The sequence below is a fragment of the Echiichthys vipera genome (genome assembly GCF_963691815.1).
Source record: "Echiichthys vipera genome assembly, chromosome: 23".
Classification (NCBI taxonomy): domain Eukaryota; kingdom Metazoa; phylum Chordata; class Actinopteri; order Perciformes; family Trachinidae; genus Echiichthys; species Echiichthys vipera.
Window position 1 is genome coordinate 18,153,661 of NC_139848.1, and position 19,424 is coordinate 18,173,084.

Consider the following 19,424-nt stretch of genomic DNA (forward strand, 5'->3'; position numbering starts at 1 on the left):
CCAGGAATCATTCAAACACAGTAGAAACAGCTTCTCTGGCTCTGACCCACTTCTTTAAGGACCCTTGGTCCAAGCAGAGTAGTGGGTGACCTTGTGACTATGAAGTTGTAGCCTTGATAGCATACATGCTAGTTAGACATTAAATTATTGTAATTGGGAGAAAAGCTCAGAAGATAACAACACAACCATCAGGACATGGAGAGCAGGCAGGAGGGAACAACCAGCTTGGCTCTGAAAAATGTTCTAAATCATGCAGTGTGAATGTGTTGGCACCAAGAAGGATTTTAGTCGTTGAGGATAAAGCTTCTCACAATGTTCACAGCTGTATCGTTTCTCACCAGAAGCTTTAAATCACTCCATGATGTGCAGGACTTTTCACAGTGATGACAGCTGCGACATCTGAGTCCCTTTCTTCTTCTCTGTTTCTATAGCAACACACAGACAAACAGAGGGAGAGTTAGTGAGATGCCATGGTGGAGCAAGCTATCTACAACCATAAATACCATTTAGATCATGTCTGTGGAACATTAACCAGTGTTCCAGTTTGACTAATGCATTAGCACTGTGTCCACAGAGGGGCCTGGTGGTGGCACTGGCCTCTGTAGAAATGGAACTGATCCCTACAGAACCCCCTTGACATTTCTTAAAGACACCATGAGGAGGATTTGTCCATTGAGGTTTACAAACACAACATCAAAGATATTTGAAGGTGGACCACTTCTGAATCTCTGAAAGGTCAGTGCCTACATTTTCTCCATCCCATGCAGCAATGCACACAAAGAATGTGTCTTTTCAATGATGACAACTGCATGGAGAAACGAGAGGAGTCGTCTGGATGTGGACAGTGTCAAGGCTGAGCTGCAAGTGTGTGTCAATTTAATGTATCCCTGCATAGAGGTGTATAAGAAGTTGATTGGAAACAAAATAACTCTTGGATGCAGCCAGGAAAGAACAGAAGTATTGCAGATAGGTAATCAACTATTTTGGTGAGTTATTTTACATATCAGAAATGCATATGATAATGTTGTGTCACTGGCATCCACATTATGTTTGTTTGCAGTGTATTTAATTAAGCAATTATAGGCTGCTTTTAACTGCCATAAATATGATTTCTGTCAATAGTAATGTTTTTTGTTTATATGTTTTTATTTAATCTATTTTTATGAATAATGAGTTCAACTCTGACACTTTAAGGTGCGGCAGGTAGAACCCACACGAGGCAGCGCTGTTGGCTTCTCGCCGCGCTGGCGCAACACGTGGCGATTTTGTGTTGATTATACTGTGGCTCAGTGGCGGGGGCCAGGGCATCAGCACCATGGACTTCTCAGACGGCTACTCGGCTACTGGTAGGTGGAAGTGGCGCAAGAGGACCGTGAAAAGACCACCTTCACCACCGGCCAAGGCCCTTTACCAGTTCAGACCCATGCCTATTGGGCTCACAAACGCACCAGTGACATTCCAGCGGGTTATGGAGCTGGTGTTAAAGGGGCTGCCATGGCACATCTGCATGGTGTATCTTGACGACGTATTGATATACAGCAGGTCCTTTGAGGAGCATCTTGCTGCTCTGGGGGAGGTCTTCACTCAGATCGGAGCAGCTGGCCTACGCCTGAATGCCAGGAAGTGCCACCTGGCCTGGGATCATGTGGTCTTCCTTGAGCATTCATCTTGGCTGAGGGGCTTCGCCCTGACCCCAAGAACACGGAGAAGGTGAAGTCATGGCCTCTGCCAAGATCAGCTATGGAGGTGCGTGCCTTCTTTGGCTCTGTTCCTACTACAGGAGGTTTGTGACAAGTTTTGCCCAGCCGGCCGCCCCCCTCAGTCACCTTACGGGTAAAGGATGTCCCGTTTCAGTGGACTGCAGATTGCCAAGAGGCCTTTGAGTTCCTGCGAGACGCTCTCTGTGCTGAACCTATAATGAGTAAAATTCCAAATGGGTAAAGCTAGGGGCCTGGTGTTGGTGGGAAGTTGGGTGGGGGATGGTGTGAGGATTTACCCGATTGTCAGAGCGGCAGTAGAAGTTGTTTAGGTTGTTGGCAAAGTGACGATTATTAGCAGAGAGGGGGGCTCTTGGCCTTGGTGATCTGCTTGAGCCCTCTCCAGACAGAGGTGGTGTTGTTGGAGAAGAACTGGTATTGGAGTTTCTCAGAGTACAGTCGTTTAGTCTCTCTCACCGCCCTGCTAAACCCGTACTTGGCCTCCTTGTACTCTGCTCTGTTGCCACTCTTAAAAGCCTTTTCCTTATCCAACCTCAACTGCCGGAGTCTGGGTGTAAACCAGGGCCTGTCATATTTATAAGTCACCCTGGTGCATGATGGCACGCATCAGTCCTCACAGAAGCTGATATATGAGGTTACAGCTTCTGTGTACTCATCCAGACAGGTGGAAGCAGTCCTTAAAACATCCAAGTCAGTGCAGTCCAAACACGCCTTCAGCTCCTCAGCAGCCTCCGTGGTCTACTTCTTAGATGTCTTAATCACAGGTTTTGAAAGTTTTAATTTCTGCCTGTTGGCAGGAATCAGGTGGACCTTGTCATAGTCAGAGTGACCCAGTGCAGCACGGGTGACGGCGTGATAGGCGTTACTGACTGTAGTGTAACAGTGATCCAGAGTGTTACCCTTCCTGGTCGCACATTTTATAAACTGTATTTGGGAAGTTCGTGGATAAGGTTTCCTTTGTTAAAGTCCCAGAGGACAATAACTAAGGAGTTTGGATAGGCCAGCTCCACGTCCAGTATCTGGTCAGCGAGTATGCGTTGTGCGTCCTGCACGTTGGCCTCCGGTGGAATGTAAACACCGACCAGAATGTACGAAGTGAACTCACGGGGAGAATAGAGATAGCTCCCCAGTTTCCTTCATAAGTGCTAGAAGGCTGCAGTAAGGAGCTTAAATTTGTTCAAAATTCCAGTGCACAAAACAATGACTCACAAGCGATGTATTTGATTTCATACACACACACATATTAACCATCGCGATTAACCAACTCGTTGAGCTCAACAGATTCTGCTCTCACTTGGGAGAGGCAGCTTGGACTTTGATTGACAGCTCTTAGGGAGCCCGGGGTTGCCAGGTTGGTGAGTTTCACGCATATGATACCGGCAAGAGGAGAGACAGTGGCGGTCATCAAAACATTCAGGCATTAAATACAATAGTATTGTAATAATAGCACAGGCAGGAGTATTAATATGGAACAATAGATACATTACATTTAAAAACAAGTCGTTGTATAAAAAGGACTGGATGGACAAAGGTATTTGTTCCCTAATTAATTTGACTGATGAAGATGGGCGTGTGATGACATGAGAACATTTTTGTCTTAAATATGATCTAGCAGTTGATTGTAAATCCTTTGCTGCCATAATGAGAGCCATCCCTAATCCTACTTCAAATTCATTTCAAGGGATTGTTCCAAACCCTACTCATATTTCTCCTAATCTTCCATACCTCCTAGTTGGAAACTGGAAACTCAGTTGTTATGGACAATAATGAATGGGAATTTTTGGTAAACAATATACTCATCCTGGAAAAATTTCCATACACAAATATAAATGTATAAAAGTGAAACCTAGGTTCTGTGTGTTTCATAACGAGTTTCTCTCTTTCACTAAATCCCTTAACATAATGAATAGTAAATATGCGATAAAACTTTTTCAGTTTATTTGAGAAATATGCTCTGCAAGAAAAGTCCTAGCTGACCTATGTTTATTTTATTTATTTCATGAGTATTTTATGCTCTTATGTAGAATCTCTAGTCTGAATTCCTTTTTGCACCTGCTCCTTTTGAATGTCAAAATGATGTGACCCACGTTGTTTGTTAGTAAAGTTGAAAGAAAAGAATACAGCTTCCGGTACAGATGAGCTTCAAAATAAAAGTCCAGAAGTATTACATATATTTAATCAAAACACCCCACAATGGGAGATAAATGATTGAAATATTAGAGAATAACATTCAGTTAACTTGCCAAAATGCCCATTCTTAAACCTGGAAATGAAAGCTTCAAAACATTTATCAACACTAACCCAGTGGTGGAAAAGGTACTCAGAGCTTTTACTGAAGTTAAATTAGTGATATGTGTAAATTCCTCTGAAATGTAGTGCAGTAGATGTATGTTAAATATAGTATAACATGCCATAACTCAAGTAAATAACAAGGGTCTCATTGGACTTAAGAACAGTACTTGAGTAAATGTACTTTCCACCACTGAACAAGCTCCAAATAAGTGGTTTCCTCAGGGACTCTGTAGCTCAGATGTCATTGATGCAGTGGTACACTGTGGAGGGATATCTTTCGACGAGAGAGGAAAAATTAAACATATATAGAATGAATGAAGCAGCTCTTTCAGTTCTTGTGTTGCCTGCATTATGTCCTTTCAGTTTGGGAAACACTCGCTGTGTCAGTGATATACACTAACAGTCATTATCCCTCTTCCAGGACAAAGCTGCTTTATTTACAGCCCACAGCTGCCACTCAAGGTACTTTACAAAGATTAAATGATAGTTTATATACAGAAGCTAAAAGTCCTCACCGCAGCAGCTCAGGTCCAACTCCCACATGCAGCACTTTGATGCGTGTCTCACCCTCTCTCTCTCCCCCATTGCCTCTCAACCTCCATCAGCACTATCAAATAGAAGCCAAGAGAAGTTTAAAAAAGAAAGTTTAAGAAAAAGAGGCAGTTGATACATAAAAACATGGTTTACATGAAAAGACAATTGATATCTAAGAACACGACATCACTTCTTGCAGGATTGTGCTCCAGCTGTAGGAAAAGGAGGCTTCTTAAAGTTACGTTACACCAACAGCTACAATTCAATTCAATTCAATTCAATTTTATTTATAGTGCCAAATCATAACAAAAGTTATCTCAGGACACTTTATAAACTAGGTAAAGACCACACTCTATGACTTATTTATGATACACATAGACCCAACAATTCCCCCGTAGAGTACGGTGGCAACGAAAACCTTCCCTATTACAGACAGGAACGTCAGACAGACCCAGCTCTGAGGAGGACCGCCATCTTGTCTGCAGCGGTTGGGGAGGAAGAAAAGGAGAGAGAAAGAGAAAAAAGACAGACAGATGGACAGAGAGAGACAAAGACAGACACAAAGAAAGAGACAGACACACTTCCAGTAACTATAATAATATTTATAGTAATGTGAATATGACTTATATGTTATGGCAGTTAATACAGCAGAATAGTAGAAACAAACACAGCTAAGGTGATAGATTATAATCGTAGCAGGAAATGTCATTCAGGCAGCAGGCACCACCACGATCAGCAGAGACCTGCGAGACGACAAAGCACAAACAACACCGGGGAAGAAGTTGAATTAGTAACATGCATTGATGAGACATTACTGATACAGACAGAGAGGAGAGAAGCTCAGAGTATCTCGAAAAGTATTATCCCCCGGCAGACTAGGCCTATAGCAGAATCATTAAGCAGAAAAAAATCAGCTTAAAAATAACAACATTGCTAAGGGCTTGTAAGCCCTAGCTGTAAGCTTTATCAAAGAGGAAAGTTTTCTAGTTTACTCTTAAATATGGGGACAGTGTCTGCCTCCCGAATAACACTTGGGAGTTTGTTCCACAGGAGAGGAGCTTGGTAGCTGAAGGCTCTGCCTCCACTTCTACTTTTGGAGACTCTAGGAACGACAAGTAGCCCTGCATTCTCAGAGCGCAGAGATCTAGTCGGGTAATACGGTACTATGACGGAGCCTGACCAATAAGAGCTTTGTAGGTAAGGAGAAGGATTTTAAATTCTATTCTAGATTTTACAGGTAGCCAGTGCAGAGAAGCTAATAAAGGAGAAATATGTTCTCTTCGATTTGTTTTAGTTAGGACACGAGCTGCAGCATTTTGGACCAACTGGAGACTCTTAACAGACTTATTGGAGCAGCCTGATAATAAGGAGTTGCAGTAGTCCAGCCTAGAAGTAACAAATGCATGGACTAGGTTTTCTGCATCTTTCTGAGACACAATGTTTCTAATTTTCGCAATATTACGCAGGTGAAAATATACAGTCCTTGTCGTAAATTTTATGTGAGAATCGAATGACATATCCTGATCAAAAATAACATCCAGATTCCTTACTGTGGTGCTGGAGGACAACACAACATCATCCAGAGTAACAATGTCTTTAGCTTTTGAGTTTCAGAGGCCTTACTAAAGCATCTTTATTTCGCCTGGATGACTGGACTAAGATAAAGAAACTCATGGAATATCTGGACAGCATTGGACTTTAGAACTAAATATAAACAGCTGTTAAAACGACAGTTTATAACAAACTGGAGAGGGCATCAGTACGCCATTGCATAAGAATAAGGAGACTTTTATTTTGACAGTCATCCCCGAAAGTGACGTTGGATATTTCCCGACCTAAACATCGGGAGCAGTGAGCGGAGAGAAGCCGTTAGTTGAATCCAAATAACGGCAGAAAAACCGATGTTTGTTTGTTCATCAGAGATGGACCGACACCGGAAACAGCTGGAGGTGGTTATAAAACCGGAAACGAAGCTGCGAGGAGGTTTGTTTTCGTTCTACTGCTTTGCTAATGATGCTAAGCTAACGTTAGCTACTACAACATTCACACTCAAGCAGCCTGTTAGCCGTAGCTAGCTCCTGAAGTTTCTCAGAGGATTTGTATTGATCCTCCAGGATTCATTCAGAGTCTTTACTGTTAATGACTTGATGTCTTTATGGATGAGAGGAGCAAAACCAGACCGCGGGGAAGTCAGTTTGAAGTTGGATATTGGACGGATATTCACCCCGGTTCCAGTCGCGATCATACCGAGGCTTTGTCAGCGTTAGCCGCAGTTTGCCCAGTGCGGACTGCAGGAGAACGACCGCAGGGCCTCGCGATGAATCGCTGGAAACTGATATAGGGACCGTCATTAAATTACTTCACATAAATATATGAACACAAAATAATCGCATTTTTTTCTTAGTTTTCATGTCATTTGACCCAGTGAGCCCAAACCTGTATTAAATGATATATCTAAACTGATAAAATAAGACACCACTTTTAGCGCTTCATATTTTTTTAGGAATATTAATATGCAGAATTTTTTTTTCAATAGCTTTTAATGTCATGTGACCCAGTGACTCCAAATCAGTATCACATTGTATTATTAAAGTGGACACATAAAAACCACCACCTTTTTTAGTATTACTATTTTAGTGATTTGTCTCTTTTTTATGAATATTAATATATAGAAATTATCTTTTGTTTTAATAGCTTCGATGTCATGTGACCCAGTGACTCCAAACCAATATCCAGTTTACAGCTAAAGTGGACACATAAGACACACTTTTTTTGGTATTATCGTGCTTTGTCTATTGTTTATGAATATTAATGTGCAGAAATGGTCATTTTTTTCAATAGTATTCTATCATATTCCCTCCACCATTTAGGAGGATCACTCACAGTCCTAACTGACCGCAAGTAGCTTGAAAGTTCTGCTCTCTCTCTAGCAAAATGATTATGGCTGGGTAATTAGTACCGTGGGTCAATTGCTTTTAACATATTGATGAAACCCTTTTTCTCGACCAAGGCTATAGGGACCATGTCCTTGGCAACATGGTATGCCACCGCCGTAGTTATGTCGCGCCACTTCTTACTTTTATGGTCATAAGGCACAACAATGAATAATGACGCTTTCAAGAAGCTTACCTTCGGGAGAGAGACATTCTGCGACTGCGAGCCTTGGGCCGCAGCAGCACCACGTAGCACACTCTCTTTATACAGCAGTCGGTGGGTCTGCTGCAGGTGGCTGAAGAGATTTGTTGTTGTTACCTTTTTCATGCACTCTTTGCAAAATCACGTCGCTTTGCTGTTCCTCTTGAATCCTAAATCCAAAATACCTCCAAATAACATCGGTTGTAGGCTCGGAGTGCTCGGAGGGCAGCAGCGGCCTTATGAAATAGCGCTCGCAAGGCAACATCAAGATAAGATATAATATACTGGTATAGCAATATTGTCTTAATTTCATATCTCTTTTTTAAATTAAGCTATTTTTTGGCAGTTTTCCAAGCCTTTACCGTATAGGACAGACAGGACACGGGGCAAGAGAGAGAGGGGGAGACATGCAGCAAAGTCAAAAGTCAAACCCACGGCCGCTGGCTTGAGGACCCTCAGCCTCCAAACGTGGGGCGACCACTCTAACCCCTGTTCTACTGGCCACCCCTCATATCTCTTTTTTTTCTAAATATACCAATATAACTCTTACTGCTGGTATATCGCCCAGCCCTATGCAGTAACAAACAGTGTCCACAAAACAATGTTGTTTAGAAGTGTTCCTGAGCCCATGCAGGGCTGTCCACTACAGAATACTTTTTAATGCAGTGCCATCTGAGGGCCTGAAAATCACTAATCACATCCACTCTTGATTTTCAGCCATGTCCCTTGTGTACAAATTCACACCTGGAAATCAATAAAGCGTTTATTTTTCTAATTAGCAAAGAACTGTATTGTTAATATCACATTAATGGCCGTTTGTTTTTGTTTTCAGCTTTACCTTCAGATGTCCAGAAAGTGATTGTTGGTGAAGAACATCTACAGGAGTGCAGCTCCAGTCTGGACCAGGAGGACCCAGAGCCCCCACACATTAAAGAGGAACAGGAGGAACTCTGGATCAGTCAGGAGGGAGAGCAGCTTCAGGGAATGGAGGAGGCTGATATCAAGATCTCATTCACTCCAGTCTCTGTGAAGAGTGAATATGATGAAGAGAAACCTCAGTCCTCACAGCTTCATCCAAGACAAACTGTACAGATAAAAATAGAAGCTGATGAAGAGGACTGTGGAGGACCAGAACCAGCCAGAAACTCTGATCCAGATACATATTTAAGATCAGATACTGATGACAAGACTGGAGACTCTTCTGAACCTGAGACTGATGACAGTGATGATTGCAAACAGACCAGAGAACCTCAATCAGGTTTAAACTCTATGAGTAAAGATGAATTTGCTGTCTTGATTTAAGATATAGTGCTCGATAAAAAAAAAAAGTTTTCCTAATCTAATTGTGGGGAACAATTTGGCCACAAAAGACATCTGAAAAGACACCAAATTATTCAAACAGGGGAGAAAGCATTTAGCTACAGTCTTTAAGACATGTTCAGCTGTTCGTCATCAGTCCTTTTAATTTCATCAAAGTCAAAGTGATGAGTAACAGAAAGGAAGTCCCTCAGCAGATTTGGCCTATAGCAGCAGAACTAAAGTCTGGACCAAAAAAAACCTGAGCCAGCCCTAATTATAAACTTTATCAAAGAGGAAAGTTTGAAGTCGAGCAGAAGGATCTGCCTTCCATTCTTTCTTTACCACTCTTACTGTTAGTCTTTTCACAGTGTGGTATTAGTACTTTTACTGAGACACAGTCTTCACCGTGTGGTATTAGTACTTTTACTGAGACACAGTCTTTTCACAGTGTGGTATTAGTACTTTTACTGAGACACAGTCTTCACCGTGTGGTATTAGTACTTTTACTGAGACACAGTCTTTTCACAGTGTGGTATTAGTACTTTTACTGAGACACAGTCTTTTCACAGTGTGGTATTAGTACTTTTACTGAGACACAGTCTTCACAGTGTAGTATTAGTACTTTGAATGTGCCACAGTCTTTTCAGTTTGGTATTAGTACTTTTACTGAGACACAGTGTTTTCAGTGTGGTTGTAGTACTTTTACTGAGACACAGTGTTTTCACAGTGTGGTATTAGTACTTTTACTGAGACACAGTGTTTTCAGTGTGGTATTAGTACTTTTACTGAGACAGTCTTTTCACAGTGTGGTATTAGTACTTCTACTGAGACACAGTCTTTTCACAGTGTGGTATTAGTACTTTTACTGAGACACAGGGTTTTCACAGTGTGGTATTAGTACTTTTACTGAGACAGTCTTCTGAGTTCAGTGTGACCTTGTTGGCTGGAGGAAGTGTACACTGCAGCGTTCCTTAGATAAGAGCTGCAGCTGTTTTCATTCTAACATCCACCATATTCTCAGCACTTGGTGGATGAGAGTGAAACAAGAAGAGACATCTGTGACTGAATATCTCTGTGTGCTTTTAGAGCAGGACTACTACAAGAGCAGAATGGAGGAGGACAAGAAGAAGCTGCAGCAGTGGAGAAACACCGTCCCCAGAAGAGCTGCAGCAGGCTCGTCCTCTGATCCCACCGATGTTCAGGTCAGTGACCAAGAGTCAGACAGTGAAGAAACATTCTACATTTATTTTTAATAAATATTTTCTTAAAAATCCATTGAATGTTACCTCGGGTCTTCCAAATCAAATCCAGAAGTTATTATTCAGAGATCCTGTGTGTAACATTCTACATACCCTCTTAAACTGATGGCAAAACCATGTAGCTCCACGACCTCTCCATTTGGAATGAAACAGCCGCTGCAGATTGTGTGTAGCGGTGGCCCAGCATGTGTGGACTCACTCTCATGGTGGTACAACAAAACCCTTTCCCCTGGTGCTGATATAAATCCTAGAGGAAACACTGACATCCAACCTACATCCAGCTCTGCCCCTCTCTTCACCCGAGCGTTCAAAACATGCGGCCTCAGACGATGCAATAACCTTGTCAATCATCAACCTTCAGTACCATGCACACTTATGAGCATCCTTTGATTGAACGTGGTGAACGTTAGTTATAGACAATCCATGATCAGCACAGAAGTCTAATAACAAACGACCACTCAGGCGTAGAGGCTGTTTCTCCCAATCACGCCTCTCCAAGTATCTCCATCATTGCCCATGTGGGTGTCCCATCAGAACTACAGATTCATACCTACATTCATACTTCAGATCCCCTACTGGAGCCAAATGCAGGACTCTATTCAGGGTCTCCAAGAAGGCTGATACTCCGAGCTGCCGTTGGTGCATATACACAAACAGCAGGCAGACTCTGAGTGCACTGTATTTTACTGCTTCTATTTAAAATCATCTCTTGCCTATTCTCTTTAAAACAAACAAATATACCACCTTTTTGCTGCTTTTAAATCTGAATTATGTTCACTTTTTACTTTTAAAAAGTTATATCCACACAATTCAACATATCATTAATATGATTCAGTGTATAGTGCACTTGAATTGGTTACCTGATTTGCAATAGAGTATTATGGACATAATGAAGATACAGCACTTGGATTGATTATCAGTTCTGTTTCACTTCAAACTCACATTATTGTAGAGAGACAAACCACAACACTGGTCAAAGACACTCTGCCCATTAAGGAGCTCATTGGAGTGACCCTGAATAGTCGACGCTTCGATTCAAGGAGCTTGATTCGACACAGTCGAATCGTCGCAAAATGTGGTTATGAAACAATGGATTATTCTGGCTCTGGGGGTGCTGAATGTCTGATCTTACATATAGATGCTTGGTTTCTCCCAATAAACCATGATAAATAGCCTATTTGGGTATAAATATAAGCCTATTAATAAGTACTGTTGCTAAATATGTGCAAATAACCCATTTGCTTTTAATCTATCTCCTTACTGTGTGGGAATAACCCCCTCCCCATCTTAGACCAAGTTATACTATCGTCAGGAAGGTACATGCTGCTGTCAGAGCGCATCTTGGCTGGGTTTTAAATCTATCTGTTCACCTGATATACAACAGGCTGCTACTTTTTAATCATCAGCATCATTTTATTTGAATATTTGCCCATTTTGTTGTTTTTCATTATAGACGTTCAGTCGGACACAGTCTGACACATGAAAGTGAAACTACAGTTCTACAGTTTCCTATCAGAAATCAAATCTCTCAGTAACCCTCTGTCTGACTCACCAGCATGAGCCACTCACCACCCTGGATCAGAGGGTCCCCCAAAGAAAAAGAAAAAAAAACCTTGATTTGACAATCAGTCGACTATAGGCAAGACGTGACAAATCAGATTTGGGGAGGAGGGGCCATCTTTGAGTATTTTGCCTATAAACCACAAGGACAAATCCTCCTCATGCTGTCTTTAATAAATGTCAAGGGGGTTCTGTAGGGATCAGAGACCTCTGCCACCACCAGGCCCCTCTGTGGACAAAGGTGCTAATGCATTAGTCAAACTAGAACACAGGTTTATGTTCAACAGACATGATCTAAATATTTTTTATGATAGCTCTCTTCCCCATGGCATCTCACTAACTTCCTCTCTGTTTGTCTGTTTGTTGCTATAGAAACAGAGAAGAAGAAAGGCACTCAGATTTCACAGCTGTCAGCACTGTGACAAGTCCTTCCCATCACCGAGTCATTTAAAGATTCATGAGAGAGTTCACACTGGGGAGAAACCATACAGCTGTGAACAATGTGGGAAAGCTTTCTCTGACAAGGGTGTCCTAAAAAAACACCAACGCATTCACACTGGAGAGAAACCTTACAGCTGTGATCAATGTGGCATAGCATTCAATGAACCAGGTCACCTAAAGATTCATCGACGCATTCACACTGGAGAGAAACCACACTGGTGTGACCAATGTGGAAAAACTTTTTCCCGGGGCAGTGAGCTTAAATCTCACCAACGTGTGCACACTGGAGAGAAACCATACAGCTGCGAACAATGTGGGAAAACCTTTTCTCACAGGCGTAGTCTTAGAGCCCATAAAAGCATTCACAGTGGAGAGAAGCCATACAATTGTAAACAATGTGGAAAAACCTTTTCTCTTCGACATAACCTGAAAACACATCAACGCATTCACACTGGAGAAAAACCGTTTTGGTGTGAACAATGTGGGAAAACCTTTTCTCAGAGTGGTAGCCTTAAATCCCACCAAAACACTCACACTGGAGAGAAACCGTATGAGTGTGAACAATGTGGGAAAACCTTTTCTCGGAGTGATAGCCTTAAATCCCACCAACGTGTTCACTCTGCATCCCTGTGAACATTATTCAGAGTCATAGCCAGCTGTTTCCCTTCTCTCCATGCCCTGATAGAGATATTTGTGATATTTTGAGCTTCTCTCCATATTGAGGGCTGACCAACAGTGACTTTGTCGTTTAAAGCATGGACGTTATTATGGATATTTCTAGATGCAGGCTAAGAAATGCCTCTGTGAGCGAGGATCGTCTGACTGTTTGTGCTCTGAAATCGCTCTGCACCTGTGGTCTGATTTTCTATCCAACAAAAAATTAAAAATTGTGGACACCACTAGTATCTTTGGAGGTTTTTTAGGCATCTTTCTACTGAATTCCGGGGCTACTAGGACCAAACCATGCCTCTTTAAGCTTCAAACAACACCACAGAGGAATATGCAACCATGGCTCAAGTACGTGAATTGTTAGACCAACAAAAGGATTTCTATAAAACTTTGTTTGAGCAACAGGAAAAAAGCTTCAAAACTTGTGTGCAGATCATTGTTGACTCTTCAAACAGGAGGATTGATGAGGTGATGGGTCTTGAAATGACTCAAAAGGAATTTGATGACTTTAAAACGTAATGTAAAACTTGGACCATCGACTGTAGTGACACAAGAACTGTTTTGGACAGTTTGCAAAAGCTTGATCTCAATCTCTGACAAGACCGAACATCTTGAGGGCCAGTCAAGATGTCACAATATTGCTGTAGATTGTGTCAAAGAATTTGAGAGAGAAAAGGTGTCCAAATTCTAAGAAAAAGTGAGAAAGCTATTCAGTGGAAAACTACAACTGGACCATATAAAAATGGAGTTCGACTGGGTTTATAGGACTGGGAAGCCAATGTCATCATCAGAAAGGCCGACCCACCATGGTCAGATTTCTGTGGATGAAGGACGAACTTGCTGTTTTGGATAAAGCAAAAAACTTAAAGGGCTCAGAAGATTTTTCTGAGGCTGTTTGGCAAAGAAGGAAAGAACTACTCCCCGAAATGAAAGCAGCTTGTTAGAGAAGTGAAATTGCATATTTAAAATATGACAGACTTAATGTCCATCTACCTTTCCAAAACCCACCACATCAGCAGGGCCAATGCTCAGAATGTGGCTTGTTTGTCTCCATCACTAGTCATGTATGTACCTTGACTACTTCATATCTCATCTACATCACATTATCACTTACACACACCATGGTTAAGAACACATCTGATTTTGAAGGACAACTCTTTAAGCTTTTTGATCCCTCTCAAACTGACTCCTACAATTTGGATGTTGACCCAGACCAGCATTTCTTTTCACCTCTTACCTCTGTTGCTATTATAATAAAATTCAGCTCAATGATATATGGATTTCTTTGCCTCCTAATTCATTTTCTACATTCCACCTGAATATAGGAAGTCTTTCAAGAAACTATGATAATTTCATTCATTATTTAGCCTCACTCAAACATGACATTTCTGTTATTGCTTTATCAGAAACATGGCTAACAGGCATCTAGTGAAATATTTAAATTACCCAAATACAATGCAGTCCACTGTGTCAGAGAATAGGATCGGAGGTGGAGTGTGTCTGTTTATTCATGATGATTATAAATTTAAAATTAGGACTGATCTTTCTCTGAAGTCTGAAAAGGTTGAGGTGGAATCAGTCTTTGTTCAGCTCTCTGGTGTCTCTGGTGGAAGGAATGTTATTGTAATTTTATTATTGAGTAATTTATCGCTCTGCTGATGGAATTATCAGAGATCTTAATGAAAGTCTGTCCAGTTATCTTGACTTGATCAATAGGGAGGAAAGATGTTGTTATATTTTAGGAGATTTCAATATGAGTCTCTTAAATGCATAAAACAGATACCTTTGTGGGGATTTTCTTAATATTCTTTATTCTAGTTATTTTTTTCCTCTCATTCATAAGTCTACACAAGTTAATGAAATTTTAACAACTTAAATTGATAACATTTTTACAAATTCTTTGACCGAAGGAATCAAATCTGGGGTCTTGTTCTCAGATTTGTCAGCTCATTTTCCTATATTCCACTATTCTTTAATTAAAGCCAATAAAGTAAAAAATATGAACAAGTCAAATGTTTGCAAATTTAAAGATATGCTTGCCAGTATTTCATGGGATGATTTGTATAAAGAAAGAATGTCAATTCTGCATGTCAAAAGTTTATGAAAGTTATAAATTCTAGTTTCAATGAATGTTTTCCAATTGGTGATTCTTCCAAAACAAAATAGACAAGACTCAATAAACCTTGGTTTACAATGGATTTACTTTAGCTGCTGAGGAAAAATAATAAATTGTATAGAAATATGTCTAAAATCCTTCTCCTCTTACCCATAGTGTTTATAAATCTTATAGAAATAAATCTACTTATTCCATCAGATCTGCAAAAAAGAAATATTTCTGTGATGGATTTAAGAGATGTGCGAAGGATATTAAAACGACTTGGAAAGTAATAAATCAATTGCTGCAAAGAGAAAAAACGATCCCCCAAGTTTCCTTCAGTCTTTTTGGATGGTAATTCTCTTAACAACTCATGTGATATAGCTAAAAACTTGAATGGCTTTTTTTGTTAATGTTGGATATGATTTGGCTAACAAAATATCTGCCTGGCCTGTAATCCTTTGGACTTTATTCCAGCTAGTGATCCTATTATCTCATATTTTAAGCCTCCTGATATCCAAGGAATAATTGACATAATTGAGGAATTAAAATCGTCCTCAACTGGTCATGACAATATTTCTCTATCCCTTGTCAAACAGGTGAAAGAGACAGTTTTACAACCACTTGTGTACTGTATATATTTTCTCTGTCTTTGAAAACTGGCATTTTGCCTGAGGATTTAATAGTTGCCAAACTTATACCTCTGCTTAAAGCAGATGATCCATGTTTTAGTAACTATAAACCCATATCTACTGTATATTGCCATTTTTTTTCAAAAATATTGGAAAAAAATTGTTTACAGGGGCTTCCGGTAATGGCGGCGTGCTAGACAGACGTGGTATCCCTCCACCAAAATCAGAAAATCCCTGCAAATGACCTAACCTGGCACACATATTAACTTACTCGCTGCATTCTACAAGGCCTCTGATGTCGTCGGCACTTGGGAAATCGAGCAGGCATCGCACAAAAAGTCTACAACCAAAGATTTCCGACTTCGGCTCAGCTAAGAATAGCAGCGAAGTTAGCCCTAAAGCTAACGCTAACGACATGCAGAGCGAGGCTGCTGGAAACACCGGAGAAAATAAGCCTGTGAATGTTCTCATTCGTCCAGGTCATCGTTATCCTCAAAGCAATTTCAGTCAAAAGCAACTGGACTGGTTGTTTGTCTAGGAAGACGTTTCACCTCTCATCCAAGAGGCTTCATCAGTTCATGTACGCATCTGACCAGGCTGGGACTGGTCCAACTAACTTGTGTGAGATCCAGGTATTTAACCTCTCCAACCAGTCCAGTTGCTTTTGACTGAAATTGCTTTGAGGATACCGGAGAAAATATGAACAAGGAGATTCTCGATGCCATCAAAGATCTGAAGGATGACTTCTCAAACAGATTGGATGGAATAGTGACTGCAATTGATGGAGTGAGTAAGGAAATAAGTGAGTGTATTGAACGTATTTCTAACGCTGAGGTCCGCATCTCAAATGCTGAGGATGATGTAGCTAATCTTCAGGCTAAAGTTTCTGTACTAGAAGAGAAGAAAAGGGAGCTTGAAGATAAAGTGATAGACTGAGAAGCTCGGTCCAGACGCTCAAATCTAAGACTGGTCAACCTTCTGGTGAAAGAGGAAGGGGAAGACGCTTGCATGTTTCTTGAGAAGTGGATCCCCGAGGTGCTGGGACCCACAGCTCCAAACAACTTCACCCTGGAGAGAGCGCATCGTGTGGGCCAGAGGCGAGAGGTCGGTGCCCCCCCTCGGACAATGATTATAAAGTTTCTGAATGGCAGGGATAAAGTGGCTGTGTTGAGAGCGGTCAGAGCCAAAAAAAGAAACTCTCTACAAAGGTCATCCAGTACGTTTCTACCCAGACCTGGCACCAGGAGTCCACCAAAGACAGAAAGAATTTGATGGTGTCAGAAAAAGCTGCGCAATATGGGAATAAGGCACGGCATCCTGGTTCCTGCTCAACTCGTGGTTACATAAAATTCAAGATTCAAGATTCAAGAAGCTTTATTCATCCCAAGGGAAATTATTTTGCAACAGTTTCAATACAAAGGTGGAAAAGGATCAGAGTAACAATAAGCATAAACATAAATCAAATCAAAATAAAGCTAACATCAGATAAATCAAGCAATGAACTAAGTGTGACAGAGTGCAACAGACATCGTGGTTAAGCGTAGGTATATACAATATACAACAATACGCACTGTGCAGTTTAGCAGCAGATTGAAATGAAATAAGTACAGACTAGATAAGTGAGAAGGAGCGATAAGTTATAATTATAATAAGCATTTCCTACAGAACTAAGTGACAGTATGGCACAGTGGAGTGTAGCAGCCTTTCGTACTGAAGTAAGTTACAGTAAGTTACAGTAAACCACAGTGAAATGTAGCAGCATGTCCTAAAGCACAGTAAGTGTAGCAGCAGATAGTTTCAGTACCATTAAATAAATAAATAAGTGATGTAGTGGTGATATTAAGAGACAGTGTAAAGTGTAGCAGCAGTAAGTTACAGTACCACAAAATAAGTGATGTAGTGGTGGTATAAAGTGACAGTGTAGTATAGCAGCATTTCTTACTGAAAATAAGTGACAGTACAACTGAATAAAGTGGTGCAGTGATGGTATAAAGTGACAAAGTGACATTTTCAGGACACAGTGTCTCCACTGTTCCTTACCTGACCAGGGGGAGATGAATTGTAAAGTTTGATGGCCGCCGGAAGAAAAGACTTCCTCCGGCGTTCAGTGTTACACTGGGGGAGAATGAGTCTGTGAAAGGAGAGGGAGCAACTGTTGCTGGCTGCCGCTTTACACAGCGCCGGAACCAGAAGTGAAGGGCAGCACACAAACTTTTAAAACACCCACCGAAGCAGAGGCTTTCATCAGGCAAATCCAAGAGGAAAATGGTAATGAATGAACATTTAGCCTTGGAAAGTTTGTAGCTTTTAAGGCTTATGTCATTATTATACTACTATGGTCAGGTAGTATGGGTGACTAAGCTTCAGCTTTTCTGATTATCAATATCCAGGCAAGGTAAAATCAAGCCTTAAGTTTTCAGTTCTAAAGGGGAGGAGAGAGGAAGAAATGCATTTTGCATTTTTGTTCTTTTCTGTTCTTTTCTCTCCTTATCTTCTAATCATAAGAAAATGCACACTTATAATTTAAATGAACCCTTGGAGAAGTTAGCACTTTACCAGATACTTGAAATGTATACTCCAGAGACTCTGTGACGAGATATTTGCTATACTTTACCGACCCTTTTTGTTGTGCTTTAGGTCTTAATTTGTGGAGGGAGGATATCTATGTTTTGTTTTGTTTTTTTGTTTTTCGGTAGAAGCAACTTTTAAGTAGCACTGCTTGATCACTCTTCACCAAGTGTGGTGTGGTCTTCGACGTTGCAGAAGTGTACATTTGGTAGAGGGGGTAAGCTCGGTTCTAGAGCAACAGGGTTTGTGTGGTTTGTTCATGGGAAAATGTTGATGTGTTTCATCAGGTTTGTTTTGGATGACTTTTCTTGGCTTGTTTTCTTGTTTTTTTGCATCTGGAGGCAGAATTTGCACTTTATTCCTCAGGTACCAACAGTGATGACACATTTTAGTAATGACTAAAGAATTTGAGATTAAATTTACTTCATGGAATTGCAGAGGCTTACAAAATTATAGAAAGCTAAAACAGGTAATGGGGAGGTTGAAAAGCATTCATTCTCAAATTATTTTTCTTCAGGAAACCCATCTCTCTATTAATGAAGACATTAGATTAAAAAGGAGGTGGCAAGGTAAGGTTTTGTCGGCTCCTTTTAATACCCACGTAAGAGGGGTTGCGACTCATTCACAAATCCATTCCTTTGAATATCACCAACGTGATTGCTGATAAAGCAGGCAGGTACCTTATAGTTCAGGGTGTGCTTTTATCAGAATTTCTTAATTTGGTCAACATATATGCGCCAAATCAGGATGACCCTGAATTCTTTAACAACCTATTTCTTAATTTGTCAGCCCTTCCAGGTCAATACATAATAGCAGGAGATTTCAACTGTACCCTTAACCCCAATAAGGACAGGTCATCAAAGGTGGACAATTCCCATAACAAAAGTAGAGAATTCTACACTCATTTATTGAGTCACTAAATTTATGTGATGTATGGAGAGACAGAAACCCTGACATACCAGTTTATTCTTGTTTTTCTAACACTCATAAGTCGTACTCCAGAATCAGTTACTTTTTAGTCTCTGCAGGTTTGATGTCTAAAATCAGAGATTGTAATAATGATGGCATCTTGATCTCTGATCATGCCCCAAATAACCTTTGGTATATGGATCCAGGTCTGAGTAAGGACCCGCCTAAATGGAGATTACAACAAAAATGGCTGCGGGACCCAGAATTAATCTTTTTTATTGAGGAACAAATTGACATATACTTCTCATTTAAT

At 40.8% G+C, this 19,424-nt stretch overlaps 1 protein-coding gene across 1 annotated transcript; it reads left to right on the forward strand.

Moving 5' to 3' along the window:
• Nucleotides 1-6,400: 6,400 nt before the first annotated feature.
• On the forward strand, nt 6,401-13,659 carry LOC310964975 (uncharacterized protein). The gene is made up of 4 exons (XM_083938320.1): nt 6,401-6,527; nt 8,512-8,937; nt 10,065-10,180; nt 12,170-13,659. Exons 1-4 carry the CDS (start codon nt 6,446-6,448, stop codon nt 12,869-12,871), a joined length of 1,326 nt encoding a protein of 441 aa, XP_083794446.1. The 5' UTR covers nt 6,401-6,445; the 3' UTR covers nt 12,872-13,659.
• Nucleotides 13,660-19,424: the final 5,765 nt, after the last annotated feature.